This window comes from Heptranchias perlo, chromosome 3 (assembly GCF_035084215.1).
Source record: "Heptranchias perlo isolate sHepPer1 chromosome 3, sHepPer1.hap1, whole genome shotgun sequence".
NCBI classification, from domain to species: Eukaryota; Metazoa; Chordata; class Chondrichthyes; order Hexanchiformes; family Hexanchidae; genus Heptranchias; species Heptranchias perlo.
In genome coordinates, this window is record NC_090327.1 from 74,384,709 (window position 1) to 74,409,031 (window position 24,323).

At 42.0% G+C, this 24,323-nt stretch overlaps 1 protein-coding gene and 1 long non-coding RNA gene across 4 annotated transcripts in view; one reads left to right on the forward strand and one right to left on the reverse strand.

Annotated features, from left to right (window-relative positions):
* arfgef1 (ADP-ribosylation factor guanine nucleotide-exchange factor 1 (brefeldin A-inhibited)) overlaps positions 1–1,837 on the reverse strand; it is a 208,260-nt gene extending 206,423 nt beyond the window's left edge. For 2 of the 3 annotated variants that reach the window (XM_067980310.1, XM_067980309.1), the window contains exon 1: positions 1,419–1,837. In XM_067980310.1, the coding sequence (XP_067836411.1) occupies positions 1,419–1,542 (124 nt within the window). In that variant the 5' untranslated portion in view covers positions 1,543–1,837. The remainder of the gene's footprint in view (positions 1–1,418) is intronic. The other variant, XM_067980311.1, reaches the window with a different exon arrangement.
* Positions 1,667–21,940, forward strand: LOC137315955 (uncharacterized). The gene is made up of 3 exons (XR_010961473.1): positions 1,667–1,724; positions 2,339–2,436; positions 21,794–21,940. It is a non-coding gene; the product is annotated as an uncharacterized lncRNA (long non-coding RNA).
* The last annotated feature ends 2,383 nt before the right edge of the window (positions 21,941–24,323 follow it).

Genomic DNA, 24,323 nt, shown 5'->3' on the forward strand with positions numbered 1-24,323 from the left:
CAATGTCAAACTCCAGTGTGAATACAACTTGCATTTATATAGTGCATTTAACGTAGTAAAACAAGGTTCTCCATCAATTTAACACACACAGTTTCCAGTAAAATACTAATCCCCTCATCGACTAAATAAATCTATCACCTCACATATCACCACCTGAAAATAGCTGCTCAAATCTATTTATTCTCATTTCATTTTACTGTAAATCAGTGATATTCACCAGCTGATATACTTACATTAACTGCTGTAAAGATCAGCAGCCAATGGAAAATAAAAGTGAATACTAAATACCGTACCCAATTCCCCAGACTTATTCTATAATTGAATGACTTTTTCCTTTCACTTCTAGCCTTCACCTCTGTATTGTTTGACATTCGTTACCGTTATAATGTTATACAAATAATTTTACATTTTTACATGTAATAATGTTCACGCCCTAGCTTGACATAGAATTCGTGTACTTTTATTTTAATGCATCTGCAATGCAACCTTGTGCTTCCCCCCGTATCAACTTGGCCTGCACTTCACTCCACAAAACTTTACATCAAAATATTTGTACCTCTTTGCAGACATATTTAATTTGCTGTTCTGTTTGAATAAATATCCTTCCCAGTGAATTTAAATTATTGAATGAGCTTATGTGTCATCTTGAATCATTCAAATATGCTAGATTGCCCCTTCCTTGTCTGTTCTAGTATAATCTGGTTGTCATCCAATCTCACTATTATTTTTATTATTATATATACATTCCATATAATTAACTTTCTAGGTAATCAATATAAACCCTTATAGGATAGATAACATGTGTGTGAAACAAAATTAATTTTCTATTCTTTGACTTGTCACCTGGTCCCAGCCCCATCTCCACAGCAATTGACAGTGACTGTCTTTATCTCCCCTTCTATCTCTCTCTTCTCCCCACAACACACACACATATAGAGTATAGAGGCATATGTCTTTTATTCTTATCATTAGTAGCTCACCACACTGCCATCAAAATTACTATCAACCCTATCCTAGTTACCATGCAGTTTCCAACTGTAAACACAGCTTACAAAATACTCTTGTCGCCCTGTAGTGTCACCTGGTCTGAAACCTGCCAATATCCTCCATTCAACTTTTTTTTGCTTTTTGATGTTTTAAAAATACTGAAAGGTCAGGGATGAATTCCTTTTGTATCAAATATAAACACACGTATTTGTAAATACAATACCACGAAATTACAGTATGTCAGATGACTTGGGCCCTGCACTTGTTTGACACGAGCCTATACATATACGCATATACATATACTTTAGGACTTAAAGTATTTACATTGTCATTATTACTAATTGCTTTGTTAATGTTCCCAGTGTCTCTCTGTAAACTGAAACCTCAGCGTACTATGTCTATTATGAATATATGAAGGATGCCTCTCTCACCCAGTGCCACCTCGCAGGCTTTGCGCAGCTGAGAGTGATGCGCCTTCTTCACCTCCTTATCAGCCAATATCTTCTCAAGCGCCCTGGTGAGAAACATGTTCTTCGTCTTTTTCCCTTCATACATGACGTGCTGCCCACTCGAAGCGGCCCGGAGCTCTTTCTCTCCCTCTTTCCTGCTGGGTTTTCCGAATATTATTAATTTATTCTTCCCTCTTTCTCTTTTCCTTCCCCCCCCCTCCTCCTCCCTAAGAACAGCACGAGCAGCAGAGGGGGCAAGAAAGGAAAAGAAGACAATGCCGCCGAACAGTAAGCAGCTCACTGTAACTGTTTATAACCGGGGCTTGTTTTTTATTGTTATTATCCTAGTGGGGAGAGGAGTTGTACCGAGCGCCGAGCTCCTCCATTACCGACCCTCCATCGCCATGTTGGAAGGAAGCAGCGTCACGCGCGTCACACCGGGGCTGCAGCAAAAAAAAAAGCGGAGAGCGAGCTCCCTGCTCCCAGCTCCTGCTCCCTGCCCACACATTCACTTCCTGACTCTGCAATCCAGGGCCAGGGGAGGGGAGAAAAGCAACACGCACACACATTCAATGTAAACGGTGGCACTGCTGGTTACTTCCTCATCAACCTGCAACGTTACTTGTTCTAATAACATACATACGTAAGAAACAAGCAAACGAAAAGTCTCTAATGGAAACGCCCACTCTCTTATGTATATGCATTCAATTGGCGTAACTGCACCGAGTTAGCAGATTCTTTGGAAGGGTTTCAATGTCAGAAGGCTCGGCTATAACAATACTACCCCCCCCCCCCCCGCCATGGATATAATTTATTAAGATCTTGTGGCATAAATTAGTCATTGTGTATAAATACATTTGAACAGATGAAACGTTTTGAACATAAAAATATTTTTCTTCAAGGAGTAATAAGGAGCTGAGTCAGGATTTTAGAAATCGGAGCACAGTCACTACACAGATCTTGAAAATAGGGTGGGGCGTGGAAGAGTTAGTACTGAAAGGTAAATACAATACCCAGGTTAGTATTATGTTACACTTTTTTTCACAATTGTATACACTAATAAGAATATCACAACTATTATATCCCATATAAATTTACTTCCTGGTCAGCACAAACTATAATTAGTATAAAATTACATTGATTTGAGATTAACAACATTCTGTACATGATTTTAAAGAAATACTTGTGTCCAGTTCATAGAAAATAGATTTGAGTGCAATAGGTTGTTTTTTCTCTTCTCTACCAAAACCACCCACTATAACAGGATCATTCTGGAGGGCAAAAGTAACCCAGGCTCCTTTTCTCTGCTACCAACCACATCCTTAAACCCCTCTCCCCTGCCCCCTTCACCCTCACCTCTAACAACAAATGCAAGGAACTCATGGATTTCTTTGCCACCAAAATAGAGACCATCTGTTCAGCTGCTTTAACCGCTTACCTCCTTTCTCTTGCCTTTCAAGCCAAATCACCCGTCCTACCCTAGCCATGATCCTTCCCCATGTCCTAACCAACCTCAATTCTTCCAGATATCTACCTCCTGCCTCTTGACCTTATTCTCACTAAACTACTGATCACCCAACTTCCTCTCCTGGTCCCCATGCTTGCTGACATTGTAAATGGTTCGATCTCTTCAGACTCTGCCCCTCTCAATTTCAAAACTGTCATCAACCCCCCCATAAAAACCTCACCCTCGACCCCTCTATCCTCGCTAACAACCACCATTTCCTCTCTAAGTTCCTTGATCTTGTTTTCGCCTCCCAAGATCCATGCTGATCTCTTTGGAAACTCCCTGTTTGAATATCTCCAATCAGGTTTCTGTTTCTCCCACTGTACCAAAGCAGCCCTAACCAAAGTCACAAATTACATTCTCTGTGACTGTGACCATGGTGCTCCTCCCACCTTACATCATCTCACCCTATCAACATATCTTTCTATTACTTTCTCCCTCATGTACTTATCTCGCTTTCCCTTATTGGAAGTATTGGGAACACCAAAGCCATTGTCTTTGGCCCCCAGCAAAAACTCCATACCCATACCACCGTCTCCATCCCCCCTTCGGTCACTATCAGGTTGAACCAGACTGTACACAATCTCAGTGTGCTGTTCTACCCTGAGCTGGGTTTCTGACCCCATATCCACTTCATCACAAAGACAACCTACTTCCACCTCCATAACATTACCTGTCTCCACCCGTATCTCAGCCAATCTGCCACTTAAACCCTCATATATGTCTTTATCACCTCTAATCTCAATTACTCCAATGCTCTCATTCCGGCCTCCCACCCTCCATAGACTTAAGCGCATCCAAAATTCTGCTACTTGTATCCTAATCGTCATCAAATCCTGCTTGCCCATCACCCCTGCCCTTATCAACTTACACTGCCTCCTCATTCCCAAATGGCTCAAATTTTAAATTCTCATTTTTGTGATTAAATCCCTCCATGGCCTCACTCCTCTCTATTGCAGTAATCTCAGTGCTACAACTACTCTCCGAACTCTTGGTTCCTCTGACTCTGCCCCTTTGAGTCTTCAGCCCACCATTGGCAGCCGTGCCTACAGCCGCCTCGTCCTGCTATCGTTTTGGAAGTGACTCCCTAAACCTCACCTCCTTTAGGACCATCCTGTGAATTTCGCACTCATCCGGGCCAGTATTAAAATCAAGCACTCACATGTAAGCTATAAAAAAGATTGGAAGCAATGTAACACAGTGCCTTCATAATCATCCTCAACCTTCAGAACTGAAGAGCAACCCCTGCTACACCAAGGTTTTGCTGTCTACCTGCACCCACTAGGTAACACTCTGAATTTAGATCAATTTACTTTATTTTTTCCCCCTACAGCCATCAAAGAAAGATTTTAATCCCACCAGTGATGCCATTATCACCAAAGATGACAAGATCAATATCAGAATTTGTCAACAGAAACATTAAGAAATACAAATGCATGATCATACATAAATGTAAACACCATTAATACCCAGCAAAGCTATTAAGAAGGTGTTTTACTTCTGTTGATAACTTACTTCACAAAAACATTGTGATGGCTACATGTGACACAAGCCTCCACCAGACTTTCACTTTCTCTAAAACAGCAAGGATGCCCTTAAGCTTAATTTTGTTGAAAAGAACAATTATCAGAAACTGGCTATCACAGCAAGTTAGCACAACATCCTTTCACCTCTATGAACTGAATTTTATTTTAGCCAAGGCAGATGAGATGAAAGTCGCCTTTGTTTTAAACTTGAACTTGTAGTTTAACCTCAGCCCTCCTGATCTCTATAACCTCCTCCAGCCCTCCAACCCTCCCAGAACTCTGTTCCTCCAACTCTGGCCTCTTGCGCATCCCCCACTTTCTTCGCCCCACTATTGGCAGTTGTGCCTTCAGCCGTCAAGGCCCTCAGGTCTGATATTCACACCCTAAATCTCTACCTCTCCACCTCTCTCTCCTCCTTAAGACGCTGTTTTATACCTACCTCTTTGACCAAGCTTTTAGACACCCGTCCTAATATCTCCTTCTTAGGCCCGGTGTCAATATTTGCCTTATTATACTTCTGTGAAGCACCTTGGGATGTTTTACTTGGTTAAAAGCGCTATACAGATGCAAGTTATTGTTGCAATGGTACTTCATGAAATGAGTTTGAGCAGTCACAACTCAGGTTTCAAGTGGCTGTGGGCCCATAATTTTGCAAAATTGGTGCTAAATCTGCCAGCTCACATGAGTTGTCACATGGCTAGTGTGGGAATTAGAAAAATCCACACCAGTGCAATGGGGAATCTTCTTTTGATATTGGAGTTAAGGCGCAATTTTGGGGAAGCATTTTATTCTTCACCTGACTCGCTATACCTGACATGGGTAGAAGTGATACTGTTACTGGACATCAAAATGGAAAAATGTTCTGTGCTAACACTAACAATGCACACTGCTGTGATCATAAAAAGCTGCAAAAATTTTAAAAATAACATTAAAAATTAATAATTGCCAACAAATGTAATATAAATTACTAAGCTTTTTGCATTAAATCTCAGAAAATTTCTACTTCCCTGATTCTATTGAAACATGCATGGCCTTAATTAAAACATTTAATTGAAAAAGCCTACATTCGAGGTATTAATATAGTGTATTAGACATCACAAATTGTAAGTTCAGTAGGCCTCAATAAATCTTCTTTGAAATGGAGTTGTAATTGCCAATAAACACACACCTTCTCACTCATTATTGCTTGGGTTTTCCAGACATACACTATTGTGCAATAATTTAAAATCCAATGTGTATGTTGAATTATGTACAATCTTGTGATTCACCAGAGATAATAAGCTTCCATTAGCAGTCAGTAAGAACTGATTCATGTTCATTGAACCAAAAATCTCTTTGAGACAATTGTAGGGTTTAGGTTATAAATATTTGAAAAGTTTTAATTTGCTCAGAGAATGCTGCAAACATGGAAATACTCTGTGGTTCCATGCCCTTCAGCACAGGTAAAATGACTGTACAACTTTACAAAATAATTTTGCATTGGCTTTGAAGAGTATGAGCCATTACCAATTGGACTGAGATACCATTTGAGTTTTGCTGTTTTCTTGCTCACTTGTGTGGCCTTTTGAATTTATCTCAAATTCTTGTCCCTTGATAGTAGTGAGAATATTACTTTCTGCGATACATACTGCAGGTGTTTCAACTGCACTAGCAGTGCCATGATTGATAGGACTGTCTGAAGTTACTAACAAGGACCTTAACATTTTCATGAAGACTATTAATCCATTCTTCTCTTTGTGTTGCTCATATACAAATTTATGCATTAAATGGGCAATTGCAGAAATGCAAATCTTGGTTTTCTCATGTTGCATGCAGTACATCTCTACATATATATAAATCATTTAAAATTAAATATGTGGTGCATTAACCTGGGTAAATGTCCAATTTGCACCCTCAGGAGTTAATTTTATAAAAATAAAAATTGGATATGGTCTTCCAGGTGGAAGAGTGGAAAATTGGGCACTGTACAGTTCTATGAAATTGCATTCATCAATTCACTATGTGTGAGTTACTTTCTAATCTGTTTCAGATGACAAAGAAAATCAATACCAGAGAGTTCTCACCCTCTATCTCAGATTCATTGGGGGTGATTTTCCATTGCCAAACACCTGGTTCTTGTCTCAAAAACGGGGTGACCAGCGTTTGAAAATTGGGTGGTGGGGATGCACCTCAGCTGCCCCTCTGATGCCCAAAGCAAGCCTGTAAATAGACAAACAGCTCGCTCCTCTGTTTCTGGCAGGAGGCTGCTTAATTACACGAGTTGTAGGATCCCATTTGCAATTTTCAGGTAATAATGGGCGGAGTGTGTGCCATGTAGCTCAAGAAATGGCCCACAAAGCATTTTGGGAGGATTTTTGTGGGGCCAGGAAGAAAAGGAGTGCTCCTAGCTCCACAAAAATACTGTGAGCCACTGCCGGCCCGTGCTCAACCCCTTTGCGATCAGCTCCCCTCCCATCCCCAGTCTGACCTGCCAGCCAGCTCAATGTGGGAGCCAGCCGATTTCCCACTCCCACTCCCCCCCCCCCCCCCCCACTGCCCATTTGGCACCCTGCAGCAGCTTGCATTCAAATGAGGACCGAACCTGAAAGGTACCAAAGTTGACTTTGGGTAGAAGGCACACCCACTCCGCTGACTCCGTGCCCATTTCAGATGAAAGTCGAAAATTGCCACCATTATCTCTTCATTTTCTCTTCTTTCGCATCACTTTTGCAGTTTAGTCTTTTACAGTCTTTCCTTCCAACACCTAATTCTGTATGAATACCAAAGGTATTAACTTTTATATGATTTCCTATTGTTAATGTTGAATGAATTGCTTTTGCTAAGAGAAGGCATACTTAAAGAAGTGCATAGTATTTGACTTATAATCCTGCTGCACCACACACCATGGGCCAACCAAAAAGCCAATAGTGGAGCCAGCTGAGAGACATTTGGTATGAATGACTTTCTTATTGTCTCTTGCTGTGGGAAAATGTCTCACCTCCATCTGGCAACTGTTCCTCTCATCTTCCACTAACCAGGCAGAGATTACACATTTTTGCAGATGGAAAAGTTGTAGACATGAAGTTCAACCTTTAATGGTGCAGCACATGGGTGACTTGGGTTCATCCACTTTGAAATGTTGTTAAGGAAGGGAACTAGTCACAGAAAGGTGGTTTTCTAGCTTTTAAAAAATTTACTTTGAACCATTGATGGTCAAGGAGAAACTGTGCAAAAACTTTCTTCAGCAGATAGAATGGTCTGGAAAGGGAGCAGGATTGGTGGGTAAAATAGCATTTGATTGCTTAATGCTCGTGGAGAAAGACTTTTTTTTATTTGTTAATGGGATGTGGGCGTCGCTGGCGAGGCCGGCATTTATTGCCCATCCCTAATTGCCCTTGAGAAGGTGGAGGTGAGCCGCCTTCTTGAACAACTGCAGTCCGTGTAGTGAAGGTTCTCCCACAGTGCTGTTAGGAAGGGAGTTCCAGAATTTTGACCCAGCGACGATGAAGGAACAGCAATATATTTCCAAGTCAGGATGGTGTGTGACCAGGCTGCTTTGTCCTGGATGGTGTCGAGCTTCCTGAGTGTTGTTGGAGCTGCACTCATCCAGGCAAGTGGAGAGTATTCCATCACACTCCTGACTTGTGCCTTGTAGATGGTAGAAAGGCTTTGGGGAGTCAGGATGTGAGTCACTCGCTGCAGAATACCCAGCCTCTGACCTGCTCTTGTAGCCAGTATTTATGTGGCTGGTCCAATTAAGTTTCTTTTCAATGGTGACCCCCAGGATGTTGATGGTGGGGGATTCAGCGATGGAAATGCCGTTGAATGTCAAGGGGAGGTGGTTAGACTCTCTCTTGTTGGAGATGGTCATTGCCTGGCGCGAATGTTACTTGCCACTACGTCTATATAGAAGTTATTTATTCAAGATCCCAAAGAAATATAACTGTACATTGTAACTATTTAGATCAGCTATGATCTAATTGAATGGCAGAACAGGTTCGAGGGGCTGAATGGCTTACTCCTGTTCCTGTGCTCCTATTTGAAAAAATAATAACGTTAAAACCGCTCCAATCAGGTTTCTGCCCCTGCTACAGCATTGAAACAGTCCTAATCAAAGTCACAAATGACATCCTCTGTGACTGTGACCATGGTACACTATCCCTCCTCACTCTTCTAGACCTGTCTGCAGCCTTTGACACGGTCAACCACAAACTGCCCTTGCCCATGCCAAGATGCTGCAGACTGTAGCCGTGCTTTTAAGGCCCAGAGCCGCTCGAGCTCGCCCACCAAGGCCATCGGAAGTTTCCTCAATGGAAGTTCAGCAGCCTTCCACCTCCCAAGCTGTAGCCACTGGGGATACGACATGTAGGTGCACTAGGATAGGTAATCGAAAACACAAACTAGGCACTAGGAGGTTGCACAAGGGTGATTCTGCATTATTCCAGTTAATTGTTACTCAAATCTGAAGTGAGTTGTTGAAGTAAAGTTTCTGTTTTCCGGATTTGGTGTTTGTGTTCTTACTTGTAGTCAGTTGAGAGCAAGACCCTTGAAGCTGGACTGAAGGAAAGCAATCGGATGATGGTGATAAGGACAGTGGTGAAAAGGATTGCAGGATTGTTGGTGTATTGGGGTTGGGAGGGATGATTCATGTAAAGCACTCTTGGCAGAGAGGTCAATAACCAAGGAGCATAGATTTAAAGTGATTGGTGGAAGGAATAGAGGGGAGCTGAGGAAAAATTTTTTCACCCAGAGGGTGGTGGGGGTCTGGAACTCACTGCCTGAAAGGGTGGTAGAGGCAGAAACCCTCAACTCATTTAAAAAATACCTGGATGTGCACCTGAAGTGCTGTAACCTTCATGGCTATGGACCAAGTGCTGGAAAGTGGGATTAGGCTGGATGGCTCATTTTTGGCCGGCGCGGAACACAGTGGGCCGAATGGCCTCCTTCTGTGCCATAAAAATTTTCTATGATTCTATGAGTTGCTTTCTGAGAGCTCTGGCAGCTGGAGGCACTTGTGGTCGATGCTGCTCCTCCTTTTCCTCCTCCCCCTCTATTTTTTGCTGTTCAGGTGATGGTAAGGACAGGCCCCTCAGTAAATCGAAGTTATACAGCATGCAGCACACGACCACAAATCTGGAAACATGGTCAGGGGTGTACTGCACAGCTCCGCCCAAACAGTCCAGGTAGCTCAATTAATTAAATAGTCTGCTCAATTATATTTCTGATGGTGGCGTAACTCTCATTGTAGGCATGCTCTGGCATCTGTGCTCACATTCTGTATAAGGGCAATTATAAAGGAATGAGGGCGGAATTAGCTAAAGTGGACTGGGTGAACAGATTAGATGGTATGAGGTGGATAAACAGTGGCAAACATTTAAAAAGATATTTTATGACTCGCAACAAAAATATATCCATGAGGAGGAAAGACTCCACAAAAAGGGTGAACCAACCTGGCTAACTAAGGAAGTCAAGGATGGTATCAGGTTAAAAGAAAAAGCATACAACATGGCAAAGATTACTGGTAAGCCCGAAGATTGGAAAAACTTTAAAAACCAGCAAAGGATGACTAAAAGAGTAATAAAGAAGGAGAAAAAAAATGATGAGATTAAACTAGCAAGAAATATAAAAACTGACAGTAAAAGCTTCCACAAGTATATAAAAAGGAAGATGGTAGCTAAAGTAAACATTGGTCTCTTAGAGGATGAGACTGGGGAAATAATAATGGAAAACAAGGAAATGGCAGAGGAATTGAACAGATATTTTGTATCTGTCTTCTCAGTAGAAGATGCCAATAATGCACCAATAATAGTAGAAAATCAAGGGGCAAATGGGAGGGAGGAACTAAAAACAATCACTATCACTAGAGAAAAAGTACTAGGTAAACTAATGGGTTTCAAGGCTGACAAGTCCCCTGGATCTGATGACTTGCATCTGAGGGTCTTAAAAGGAAGCCACACATGGTGCTGTCCATGCCCTGTTTTAGGCTCCAGTTGTGGTTGCAGCAGGTCACATAGCTCAGTGACAGCCACCTTAGTGAAGCAGAATCTCTTTACACATTACTCAGCATAGTTCAGGTAGAAGAAGTGCTCCCTGAAGACCCGCTGTGGGTATGGCGTCCTTCACAGTGCCCTCCTACTCCCTTTTGTCCTAGCTGCTCCTGCTCGCTCGTGTCTTCCTTGCTGCTCCCCCTCCTCCTCCAGTCCCAAAAGCATCCCTACCAAACCACTCATCACTGGAATAAACTGTTTCCAAAGCAGACAAACACACCAGCTCAAAGTTGATTCCAGAAGTTCACAAGAAACCTAAGAGGATAAACCAGCAACTAACCTGTATGGAGGGAATGAGGTCTTTAAATAGTGCTCCTGCAGAGTCCTTGCTGACTGTTAGCGTCATGTGTTGCTGGGTGAGTTTACCACATGGCGAGTCAGGCGTTACGGCAGACTAATTCAAGAAAGGTCCTACAAGCAGCATAGGACTCTTACTTACATGTTATAACGAGTTTCCTGAATCATTTTGGCACAAACCCTGGATGCTTACGGAGCAGCCCGATCCAATATGATGGGCAGCGCACTTCTGGCGTGGTACAGGCGCGCATCACACTGCCTGCCATATTGAACCATTAGGCATCCATTTTAGGCCTGAAAAACATGGGTGGCATGATCGAATTTCTGGACCATTATGTTTATTCAAGAAAACACATGCCAATTGAAAACACATTTATTGAGAGAAAAGTACATCTCGAAGTTTATCACAAGGTTTCTCTTGAAATTGGACTTGCAGGCATTAGTATATATCCTTTTAATCACAGAAATATAGATGATGTTACCGCATATCAGAAATGTTTGAGCTACTTTTCGCCAGCCAGCCCGTTTTTTTCTCCTGCCACTCAAGGCAGCAGTATATTATAGAAGAGATTCATATGGCTGGAACTTTGAATAGGAGAAGACAAAAAGATCTGCCTGTTGGGAGGTGGCTTAAACATTTTTGACATCATCTATGTTCACATAGTATGGAGGGATATATTAATGCCAAGCTCTGATTAAAAGATTAGTGTATACTGATGCGCACAAGTATATTTTCAAGGGAAACCTCTTGAAGGTCACCTGATCTATCTGTTGAGAGTGAGAAAGCAGGAGGAAGCTTGTCAAACATATGGATGCACATTTTGTGGCTGAAAGAGGACACTTAGAAATTCATCAGGAAAGTATGAATTAGAATTTTGAAATACATTGGTGACAATATAAATGATTTAAAGGAATGTTGAACCAATGGAATGAGGCACTTAGAGAGGGGCAACAGGCATGAAGGCCATCAGGGGAATTATGAATGAGAGGAGACATGAGGGGGATTGAAACATCAGGAGGCAAATACATCAAGTACAAAGGAAAGTAAGATTCATCAAAACCATAAAGGGCATCGGACACAAGAGGGAACATCAGAGGCACAGATTGGGCAGGAGAGAAATAGAATAATGAATTGATATTATCATCTTTTTTCTTTAATGAATAAAATTCCAGCGTTCAGATAATGTATTCTGTTAATGTGCCAACCATGACAATTCATCATGTCCTCTCTCCTATGAGTTCATTGCCCTCCTGTCCTCCCTCTGTATAAACACACCTACCTATATTCAAGGCCACCCCCTGAACTTGCCATCTCACGTGGCCTCTCTACTGCCATCGTGTCAATCACAAAGAAGGCCATCTCTGGTCACTTCCATGTATCCCTCTCCACTCACATCCCCCTTTCCCCTCCCAATCCCAATTCCTTCTGTGTCCGCCCCTGGAATAAACTCTCCCCCAAATCGCTAACAACGGCACTTTCGAACTCCCAACTGTCTCGCCTTTCTCCCTCCATCTGCTCAATCTCGTTTGATGCTCTTGTCCCCAGTAAAACCCTTACTCTCTTTCATCTTAGTCATTCCCTCTGGTACGGCCCCCATTTCCACTCCCTTAAGTCCAAGGGACCCACACTTAAACATTTATAGCGGACAACTGGTTTAGCCATTCATTGCCAGATAATTGACCACATAACGCATTATTGAGACCTGCTCTCCTCTGCCAAAACTGCTCACTACTCTAGGATCATCCTGGAATACAAAGATTCCCAGCTTCTCTTCACTACAAATCGTCTTTTTAAATGCCTCTCCCCTGCCCCCTCCAACAAAAAGTGCAAGGAGCTCATGGACGTCTTTGCCACTAAGATTGAGACCATCCGTTCAACTGCCTCTGCCACTTCCTTCCCTTCCCCTAGCCCACGAAGCCAAACTTCCTCCTCGGTCTAGCCCTGAACTTGCATCTTTCTCTAGTTTCTTTCCTATCTCATCTCATCCAAGCTCATCTTGTGAGACCCACCTCCTGCTCTTTCGACCCTATTCCCACCAAACTGCTGACCCTTCTTCCCTTCCCTTCATGGCCCCCATGTTAGCTGATATTGTTAACGGTTCCCACTCCTCAGGCACTGTCCCCCTCCCCTTCAAATCTGCCATCATCAACCACCTCCTCAAAAAACCCACCCTTGTCCCCACTGTCCTTGCAAACTACCGCTCTATCTCCAACCTCCCTTTCCTCTCCAAAATCCTTGAAAGTGTTGTCACCTCCCAAATCCATGCCCATCTTGTCCACAACTCCATGTTTGAACCCCTCCAATCAAGTTTCTGCCCTTGTCACAGCATTAAACGGCCCTAAACAAAGTCACAAATGACATTGAGCATTGGGATCAGTTCTGGGGCAGGAAGGACCTATAAAAGATGGACGGGTTTCACCTCAACAGGGCTGGGACCAATTTCCCAACGGAGAGGTTATCTAGTGCTCTGGAGAAGGGTTTAAACTAATTTGACAGGGGGAGAGGCACCACAATGAAGCATTAGAGAGGAGATACAAGGTGCACCGAGGACTGGGAGAGACAAAGACCATTAGAATAAAAAGCTTAGAAATAGGAGGGATCAGACCGGGGGGGAAATGTGAGACAGACTAAGATGGGTTTAGAGTGCATGTACGTAAACAACATAGGGAGCATGGTAAATAAGGTTGGTGAGCTGCAGGCACAAGTAGCCACATGGGTTTATGATATAATGGGAATAATAGAGACCTGGTTAAAACAAGGGGAGGAATGGGCTACATTGTATTCAGGAAAGATAGGGAAGGGAAAAAAAGGATAGTAGGGGGGGGGCGGTGGCAGTATTGACCAAAGATACTGGTACAGCACTAGAAAGGGATGATGTACTTGAGGGTGCAAAGACAGAATCTATTTGGTTAAAATTAAAGAACAATAGAGGAGCTATTACACCACTGGGTGTATACCAAAGGCCACCAAATAGTGGGAAGGAGATAGAGGTGCACATTTGCATGCAAATTGCAGAAAGGTGCAACAACTTTAGAGTAGTGATAATTGGGGACTTCAATTATTTCACTATAGACTGGGAAAATAACAGTGTAAAGGGCAAAGAAGGGGAGAAATTCCTGAAATGTGTACACGAAAACTTTCTTGATCAGTATGTTTCCAGCCCAACAAGGAAAGAAGCAGTGCTGGATCTATTTCTGGGGAATGAAGTGGGGCAAGTGGAGCATGTTTCAGTGGGAGAGCATTTGGGAAACAAGAGTAGTTATGGAAAAGGACAAGGAAAAATCAAATGTGAAAATTATCAACTGGAGGAGGGCTAATTTCATTGAGTTGTAAAAGGATCTGGCCCCGGTAGATTGGAATCAAAGATTGACAGGTAAAACCGTAAATGAACAATGGGAGACCTTCAAAGAGAAGATGGTTCGGGTACAGACTAGACACATTCCCACATGGGGGAGGGGAAGGGTATCCAAAGCTAGATTTCTCTGGATGACTAAAGATATAGAAATTAAAATGAAACAGAAAAAGGAGGCTTATGATAAATATAAGGTTCATAATTCAGTAGAGAACCAGGCTGAATACAGAAAGTATAGGGGAGAACTGAAAAATGAAATAAGAGGGGCAAAGAGAGTGTGTGGGAATAGATTAGTGGGTAACATGAGAGAGAACCCAAATAGTAAAAGAGTAGTCAAAGGAATGGTGAGGTTGATTATGGACCAAATAAACATACAAATAGTAAAAGGGTAGTCAAAGGAATGGTGAGGTTGATTATGGACCAAAAAGGAGATCTTCTTGTGGAGGCTGAGGGCATGGCTGAGGTACTTATTGAATACTTTGCATCTGTCTTCACTAAAGAAGAGGATGCTGCCAATGTCACACTGAAGGAGGTAAGAGTAGAGAAATTTGATAGGATAAAAATAAAGAGGAGGTCCTAAAAAGGTTGGCAGCACTCAAAGTAGAAAAGTCACCCAGTTGGGATGGAATGAATCCTAGGTTGCTGAGGGAAGTAAGGGTGGAAATTGCGGAGGGTCTGACCACAATATTCCAATTTTCCTTAGATATGGGAGTGGTGCCAGAGGACTGGATAATTGCAAATGTTACAACCCTGTTCAAAAAAGGGGAGAGGGATAAACCCGGCAACTGCAGGCCAGTCAGCCTAACATTGGTGGTGGGGAAACTTTTAGAGACATTAATCCGGGACAAAATTAATTGGCATTTTGAAAAATATAGGTTAATAAATGAAAGGCATCACGGATTTGTTAAAGGCAAATCGTGTTTGACTAACTTGATTTGAGTTCTTTGATGAAGTAATGGAATGGGTTGATGAGGGTAGTGCGGTTGATATTGTGTGGATGGACTTTCAAAAGGTGTTTGATAAAGTGCCACATAATAGACGTGTTAACAAAATTGAAGCCCATGGGATTAAAGGAGCAGTTGCTGCGTGGATACAAGAATAGGCAAAGGTTCTTTTTCAGACTGGGGGGGAAGTGTGCAGTGGTATCCCCCCAGGACCACTGCTCTTTTTGATATATATTAATGACCAAACTCAGAAATGTAGTAAACAATGTGGAGGATAGTAACAGACTTCAGGAGGACATAGACAGACTGGTGAAATAGGTAGACACATGGCAGATGAAATTTAATGCAGAGAAGTGTGAAGTGATTCATTTTGGTAGGAAGAATGAGGAGAGGCAATATAAACTAAATGGTACAATTTTAAAGGGATGCAGGAACCGAGAGACCTGGGGGTGTATGTACACAAATCTTTGAAGATGGCAGGACAAGTTGAGAAGGCAGGTAAAAAGACATATGGGATTCTAGGCTTTGTAAATAGAGGCATAGAGTACAAAAGCAAAGAAGTTATGCTAAACCTTTATAAAACACTGGTTAGGCCCCAGCTGGAGTATTGTGTTCAATTCTGGGCACCACAGTTTAGGAAGGATGTCATGGCCTTAGAGAGGGTGCAGAGGAAATTTACTAGAATGATACCAGGGATGAGAGACTTCAGTTACGTGGAAAGACTAGAAAATCTGTGGTTGCTCTCCTTAGAGCAGAGAAGGTTAAGGGGAGATTTGATAGAAGCGTTCAAAATCATGAAGGGTTTTGATAGAGTATATAAGGAGAAACTGTTTCCAGTGGCAGAAGGCTCGATAACCAGAGGACAGAGATTTAAAGTAATTGGCAAAATAACCAGAGGTGACATGAGAAAAACATTTTTTAAGCAGCGAGTTGTTATGATCTGGAATGCACTGCCTGAAAGGGTGGTAGAAGCAGATTCAGTAGTAACTTTCAAAAGGGAATTGGATAAATACTTGAAGTGGAAAAATTTACAGGGCTATGGGGAAAGTGCAGGGGAGTGGGACTAATTGGATAGCTCTTTCAAAGAGCTGGCACAGGCACGATGGGCCGAATGGCCTCTTTCTGTGCTTCATCATTCTATGACATCCTATGTGTCTGTGACAATGGTGAACTATGCTCCTCATCTTTCTCGACCTGTCTGCAGCCTTTGACATGGTTGACCACACCATACTCCTCAAACGCCTTTCATCCGTGGCCAGCTGGTTGGGACTGCCCTTGCCTAGTTGTATTCCTATCGATCCCGCCGTAGCCAGAAAATCTCCTGCAATGGCTTTTCTTCCCACTCCCGCACCATTACCTCTGGAGCCCCACAAGGATCTATCCTTGACTCCCTCCTATTTGTCAGATACATGCAGCCCCTCGGCATCATCACCTGAAAACACATCAGGTTCCACATGTACGCCAACGACACCCAGCTCTACCTCACCACCACCTTTCTCAACCCCTCCACTGCCTATGATGTGTCACGCTGCTTGTCTGACATCCAGTATTGGATGAGCAGAAATTTCCTCCAATTAAATATCAGGAAGACCGAAGCCATTGTCTTCGGTCCCTGCCTGTATCCTAACTCAGACCAATCCATCCACCCCTGTGCTCGTTGACCTACATTGGCACCCGGTCCAGCAATGCCTTGATTTTAAAATTCTCATCCTTGTTTTCAAATCCCTCCAAGGCCTCGCCCCTCCCTATCTCTGTAGCCTCCTCCAGCCCTACAACCCTCTGAGATCTCTGCACTCCTTCAATTCTGGCCTCTTGTGCATCCCCAATTTTCTTCACTCCTCGACTGGCAGCTATGCCTTCAGTTGCTTAGGCCCTAAGCTGTGGATTTCACACCCATACCTCTTTGCCTCTTCACCTCACTCTCCTCCTTTAAAATGCTCCTTAAAGCTTATCTCTTTGACCAATCTTTTGGTCACCTGTCCTAATACCTGATGTGCCTCGGTGCCAAATTTTGTTTGATAATGCTCCTGTGTAGCACCTTGAGACATTTTACTCTGTTAAAGGCGTTATATAAATACAAGTTGTTGTTATATATTGCCACGCTTAATGGGAACAGGCTTGAGCCATGGAATTTAATTAACTGGCAAAATTAAAAATAAACATTGTCTCCATATTATTAAATCAGACAGGTAAGGCAGGCATTCATACATGTAAAACTTGTTGAGCACTTGCCCATCGGCACAGACTCAAACTAATTACATTGGACTGAATATTGAGGCCTCCTGCCTGGCAGAAACAAAATGGTAGTTTCCTGAAAATGGCGTGGCTGTCTCCACTTGCTGTGTTCCTCCTAATAGGCGTCCCATGCGGCCAACTGAAGAGGGCGCACAGCTGCTTTAAACATTTAAATCAGGATCTTATGATGTCAACAGGACCCGGTGCTATTTTAGGACTGAACTGAGCGGAGCGTGTGCCACACATCATCAACAGTATCAGCTGGCGGCTGGACCCAAGAGGAGTCGACAGGTGAGTTTCACATTATTTTTGTGGGGCCGGGAGGAGCACGAGTTCTCCCCTGACTCCATAAAATCTGCCTGGGCCACTGATGCTCCGGCTACCCAAGTTGGAGGCCCACCCACAAATCTACCTTCTTGTGGTCTGGAGGCCGGCTGTGCCGCCAGATATTATAGCAGCTCAATTTGCACCTGCAGCCCGCCACATGCATGCTCACTGGGATAGTTACATTGTGAGATTTTACGAGATGTGAGGAGTCATACAAATGTTTAATATAATAAAATGAGTATTAGAAGAAACAAAATATCAAAGGCCCAATGCAGGTCCTTTAAGGGATGAGTGGTATAAAGAAACAATTAATGGTAGAGTTATTAAACCCATTTTTAAAATTGGTCTTTATAAATGAAGAATCTAGACAAACTTTGCATCGTTAGTTTAGCTCAGAAATGTGTAACACATGTTAGCGATATTGGATAGGATAAAAATAGATAAAGAGGAGGTACTTAATATAGATATAGAAAGTACAGAGAAGTGAAAAAGGAGATAAGAATGTCTTCTATAGGCATATAAATAATAAACAGGTAATAAGAGGATGGGTGGGACCAAAAAGGAGACCTACGCATGGAGGCAGAGGGCATGGCTCAGGTACTAAATGAGTACTTTGCATCTGTCTTTACCAAGGAAGAAGATGCTGCCAAAAGTCACAGGAAAAGAGGAGGTAGTTGAGATACTGGATGGGCTAAAAATTGGTAAAGAGGAGGTACTAGAAAGGCTGGCTATACTAATGTGGATAAGTCACCCGGTCTGGATGGGATGCATCCCAGGTTGCTGAGGGAAGTAAGGGTGGAAATTGCAGGGGTGCTGGCCATAACCTTCAATCCTTCTTAGATATGGGGGTGGTGCCAGAGGACTGGAGAATTGCAAATGTTACACCCTTGTTCAAAAAAAGGTGTTAAGGATAAAACCAGCAACTACAGGCCAGTCAGTTTAACCTCGGTGGTGGGGAAGTTTTTAGAAACGATAATCCGGGATAAAATTAATAGTCACTTGGACAAATGTGGATTAATAAAGGAAAACCAGAACGGATTTGTTAAAGGCAAATTGTGTTTAACTAACATGATTGAATTTTTTGATGAGGTAACAGAGCGGGTTGATGAGAGCAATGTGGTTGATGTTCTATATATGGACTTTCAAAAGCGTTTGACAAAGTGCCACATAATAGGCTTGTCAGCAAAATTGAAGCCCATGGAATAAAAGCGGCAGTGGCAGCATGGAAACGAAATTGGCTAAGTGACAGGAAACAGAGAGTCGTGGCGAACGGTTGTTTTTCAGAATGGAGGAAGGTATACAGTGTTGTTCCCCAGGTGTCGGTACTAGGATCACTGCTTTTTTTGATATGTATTAATGACTTGGATTTTGGTGTACAGGGCACAATTGCAAAATTTGCAGATGACACAAAACTTGGAAGGGTAGTAAACAGTGAAGAGGATAGTGATAGACTTCAAGAGGACATAGACAGGCTGGTGGAATGGGCAGACACATGGCAAATGAAATTTAACGCAGAGAAGTGTGAAGTGATATATTTTGGTAAGAAGAATGAGGAGAGGCAATATAAACTAAATGGTACAATTCTAAAGGGGGTGCAGGAATCTGGGGTATATGGGCACAAATTCTTGAAGGTGGCAGGACAGACTGAAAATGTGGTTAAAAAAGCATACCGGGTCCTGGGCCTTATAAATAGAGGCATACAGTACAAAAGTAAGGAAGTTATGTTGAACCTTTATAAAACACTGGTTCGGCCACAACTGGAGTATTGTGTCCAATTCTGGCACCACACTTTAGGAAGGACGTCAAGGCATTAGAGGAGGTGCAGAAAAGATTTACTAGAATGGTTCCAGGGATGAGGGACTTCAGTTACGTGGATAGACTGGAGAAGCTGGGGTTGTTCTCCTTAGAGCAGAGAAGGTTGAGAGGAGATTTGATAGAAGTGTTCAAAATCATGAAGGGTTTAGATAAAGTAAATAAAAAGAGGAACTGTTCCCATTGGTGGAAGGGCTGAGAACCAGAGGACACAGATTTAAGGTGATTGGCATAAGAACTAAAGGCGACATGAAGAAAAACTTATTTACGTAGCGAGTAGTTATGATCTGGAATGTGCTGCCTGAAAGAGCGGTGGAAGCAGATTCAATCATGGCTTTCAAAACGGAATTGGATAAATACTTGAAGGGAAAAAATTTGCAGGGCTATGGGGAAAAGCGGGGAAATAGGACCAACTGGATTGCTCTTACAAAGAGTCCGCATGGGCTCAATGGGCCGCATGGCCTCCTTCTGTGCTGTAATCATTCCATTGGCAGTACTTAAAGTAGAAAAGTCACCCAGTCCAGATGGGATGCATACTAGGTTACTGAGGGAAATAAGGGTGGAAATTGCGGAGGTTCTGGCCACTATCTTCCAATCCTCCATAGATATGGGGATGGTGCCGGAGGACTGGAGGATTGAAAATGTTACACCCCTGTTCAAAAAAGGGGAGAGGGATAAACCCGGCAATTACAGGCCATTCAGCCGAACGTCAGTGGTGGGGAAACTTTTAGAGACAATAATCCAGGAAAAAATAAATTACTTTTGAACTGTTGTTATGTGGACAAACATAGTAGCCAATTTTTGGCAAGCAAGCTCCCACAAACAGCAATGAGGTAAACAATCTGTTACTCTTTTTTGGTGGTGTTGGCTGAAGGATAACTCTCCTGCTGTTCTAGCACCATAGGATCTTTTACATCCACCTGAACAGACAGATGGGGTCTCAGTTTAATGTCTCATCCAAAAGACAGCATCTCCGACAACGCAACATTACCTCAGTTCTGCACTGAAATTTCAGTCTAAATTACATCCTGAAATCCTAGATTGGAGCTTGAACCCTCTACTTTTTGACTCAGTCGAAAGAGTGCTACCACTGAGCCACACTAACGCTGAACAACTTCTATTATACTGTCTTTCTTCTTTGTAACATAATTGCCATTTTTGACTCAGTTTTGGTGGCACAGCGATTTATAAGGATGAAGTTCTTCTCCTTTCATGTTTTGGTGCTTTAATGTGACTATTGCAACTGAGCAGCTAAAGAAATTATGGGCCGTAAGTTAAGAAGTTGGGCATTGGAGTATGCAGCTTTTCCGGCTGGGTTATAACTGTATGCACTTACCACCACATAGCTTCAAAAGGTTCTTTAATGTTTGACAGGCTCAAAATTGCTGTCTTAATTCTTGACTTTCTTCATAATACATAGTGTCATAGTAGGTACAGCACAGGAGGAGGCCATTCGGCCCATCGTGGCTGCGAAGTGCTTTGGGATATCTTGATGTGAAAGGCATTATATAAATGCAAGTTCTTTCTTTCAAGATATATCATGGTATTGTTTTTTTCTTTTTGTCATGGTACATACAAAGTTAAAGAACAGTTCAATCATAGAAAAAAATCAATTTATTTGGATACAAATATTTCAGAATCAATAATTTTTCTGAGACGGGGGTGCTGACACGCCATTCAATTCAAATACAAACATCTTAACGGATCTGGTTGAATATATATTTGACTGGCAGCTTTCTTTGAGTTTTGGAGACAGTTGTTTAAATTGCTCTAATCCCAGTCATTTTTTGAAAAGCCTTTCTCATCCTGTATGATTCAAATTGAATAGTCTATTTGAAGCATTTGGAGAGAGATAATCAGGCCACAACACTTCTGTGGATGATGAGAGAAAAAAGAACTACCACATAAGAACATTATTTACATTATAGTTTAGCACAGCAAGCACTACTGTATTATTTTCTACTTACGTGAGATACATAAGCTTAATAGCTACTGCAAAATCTAGTGTATCATTGCTACCGCTGTACTTAATATTTTAGTCCTTAATAAGTTTATTCTGCAGTTAAAGCCTAAGTCACAGCCTAATGTAATGTTATTCTGCCACCTTCTGAAGTCAAGAAATATCACGTGCGGGCATACTACAAATTTACCTAAACATCTGGGCAACTGAAAGCACTCTCTGGTACATGGGGCTGGTCTGAGTTGCTGAACTATGTAAAACAAATTCTAGAGTAAAAAAGAGCAAAAATCTTTTTAAAAAAAGCCAAATTCACGGACCTTGAAATGGCAATATTCAGAATTGATTACAATGTGCTTAATCTTTGCCCCAGGAAGGAAGTCTGGGAAGATATTACACAGCGATTGAATGCAACCTTCACAAACAGAAGAATCTGGCAAGAGGAAACGGTTTAATTGCACCAAGGAAATCACCTTACAGAGGGTTGATGCAAGAGGGAAGGGACAAGGGGTGGGGGGGCCACATCAACAGCTGCTTGGGGGCACATTAAGAATAGTGATTTAACCCAACAACCTCCCAGCAATGGTAGCATGGTTAATGTGCACCTTTTGCTAAAATCTCCGTGTGGCTGTCTTGATTTTAAAGCATGTAAAGCTACCATAAAAATATGGACAATTGTGCTGCAAGACTCATTATATCACTGTATGCCTCCGTAAATGTAATGTTGTAGTAAACGCACAACTTCACCAATATATAACCAGTATATAATTTTTAAGTAACTGTAATTTCATGCCATGCTCTACCAGCAGGTGTCACTCCCTGCTGCAAGTGTGGGGGTGCTGAATCGGCCCTGAAATCCAAACAACAAACCAGCCAGTGTCATTGGTGGAGAGGAAAGGCAGCCAAAAAAAACTCTTTGAAATAGAGTTGTACAGTTCCTCAGCCTCGAGTGTTTGGAAAATGCACGGAAATCATTCTAAACCTTCTACTATTGAAGCTAATAATGATTTTTCCTCGAGTAGGTTTTGCCTTATAAAACATCTTTGATAATTAGAAGATTAGAATCTATTATTAGAAACGCACAACAGTAAATCCTTCTGGCATGCATTAAGTCATAAAGTAAGCCTTTGGCAATAAATAAATGTTAGTTGTTCTGCTGATGTTGACATAAAGCTAGTGTGCTGCAGTTCAATAAAGTACATCTCTGCACAATATGAACCTGGATTATCTAGTGTTCAAGAACACTCACCACTGTGCTACAAGCAACTCAAAACACCACTACAAGAAGCACCAGTACGGAGACTGAGCCGCTTGCACTTACATATGGTACTGAATCACAACAATATACAAGCACTCACCTTGCATAGAGGGCATAGTATATCCATTGCTAGAGTGGTGGAGAGGTTGGTAAGGGTTCTGGATATTACAGGACTGAGATATCAGCAGAGGAGCAGGTGAATATGCAGGTCAGCTGTTCTTCTATGTAAGAGTGCTCGAGCAATATAGGTTATTCACATTACTGTTGGTCAGGAGCACAGTATGATGGATAAAAGTCACAAAATCTGGACAAATCACCCACGAGATAAATACTGTGTTGGATCACTGATGTATCATAATGTGCCATAGGAAAAATATTAAAATAAAATAATTTTTAAAAATCTAAATCAATTTTGAAATACATCTTTCAGACCAAATCCAAGATCAAAATTACTGTATTAGCCCCATATGCTTTTGTAGGTTCTTCGTTATATGGAGGAAATTTCATACAATTGCAATAGAATCATAAGTAACTCAGAGATTTAGAGAAGTACAGGCATCTTGTGTCTGGCAGAACGTGAATTTTCCAAGCAACTGTGCAGTTAGGGATGGCAGATCTTGGGGAAAGATAAGTCAAATGTAAGAAAATCAGACATTCATCAATCTGTTTTCAGTTAGATTAATGGGTGTCTGCACCTTCACAACACCCCCAAAAGTGTGTGGATTCTGGGATAATTGGAGCTTTCAAGACTGAGATCGATTGATTTTTGTTGGGTAAGGGTATCAAGGAATATGGAGCTAAGGCGGGTAAATGGAGTTGAAGTACAGATCCGCCCTGATCTAATTGAATGGTGGAGCAGGCTCAACAGGCTGAATGGCCTGTTCTTATGTATCACATAGACTAATATCATTTTAATAATGTGTGAGTGTTCCAGGCGTGGAAAATGCCTGAGTGGGAGCATAAAAAAGCATACAACGTGGCAAAGATTACTGGTAAGCCCGAAGATTGGGAAAACTTTAAAAACCAGCAAAGGATGACTAAAAGAATAGTAAAGAGGGAGAAAATAAATTATGAAAGTAAACTAGCAAAAAATATAAAAACTGACAGTAAAAGCTTCTACAAGTATATAAAAAGGAAGAGGGTTGCTAAAGTAAACATTGGTCCCTCAGAGGATGAGACTGGGGAAATAATAATGGAAAACAAGGAAATGGCAGAGGAATTGAACAGATATTCTGTATCTATCTTCACAGTAGAAGACACTAATAACATACCAATAATAGTAGATAATCAAGGGGCAAAGGGGAGGGAGGAACTAAAAATAATCACAATCACTAGAGAAAAAGTACTAGGTAAACTAATGGGTCTGCAGGCTGACAAGTCCCCTAGACTTGATGGCTTGCATCTGAGAGTCTTAAAAGGAAGAGGCTACAGAGATAGTGGATGCATTGGTTGTAATCTTCCAGAATTCACTAGATTCTGGAAAGGTCCCAGCGGATTGTAAAACCACAAACGTAACACCCCTATTCGAGAAGGGAGTGAGATAGAAAGCAAGTAACTATAGACCAGTTAGTCTAACATCTGTCATTGGGAAAATGCTAGCATCCATTATCAAGGAAGTATAGTAGCAAGACATTTGGAGACTCAT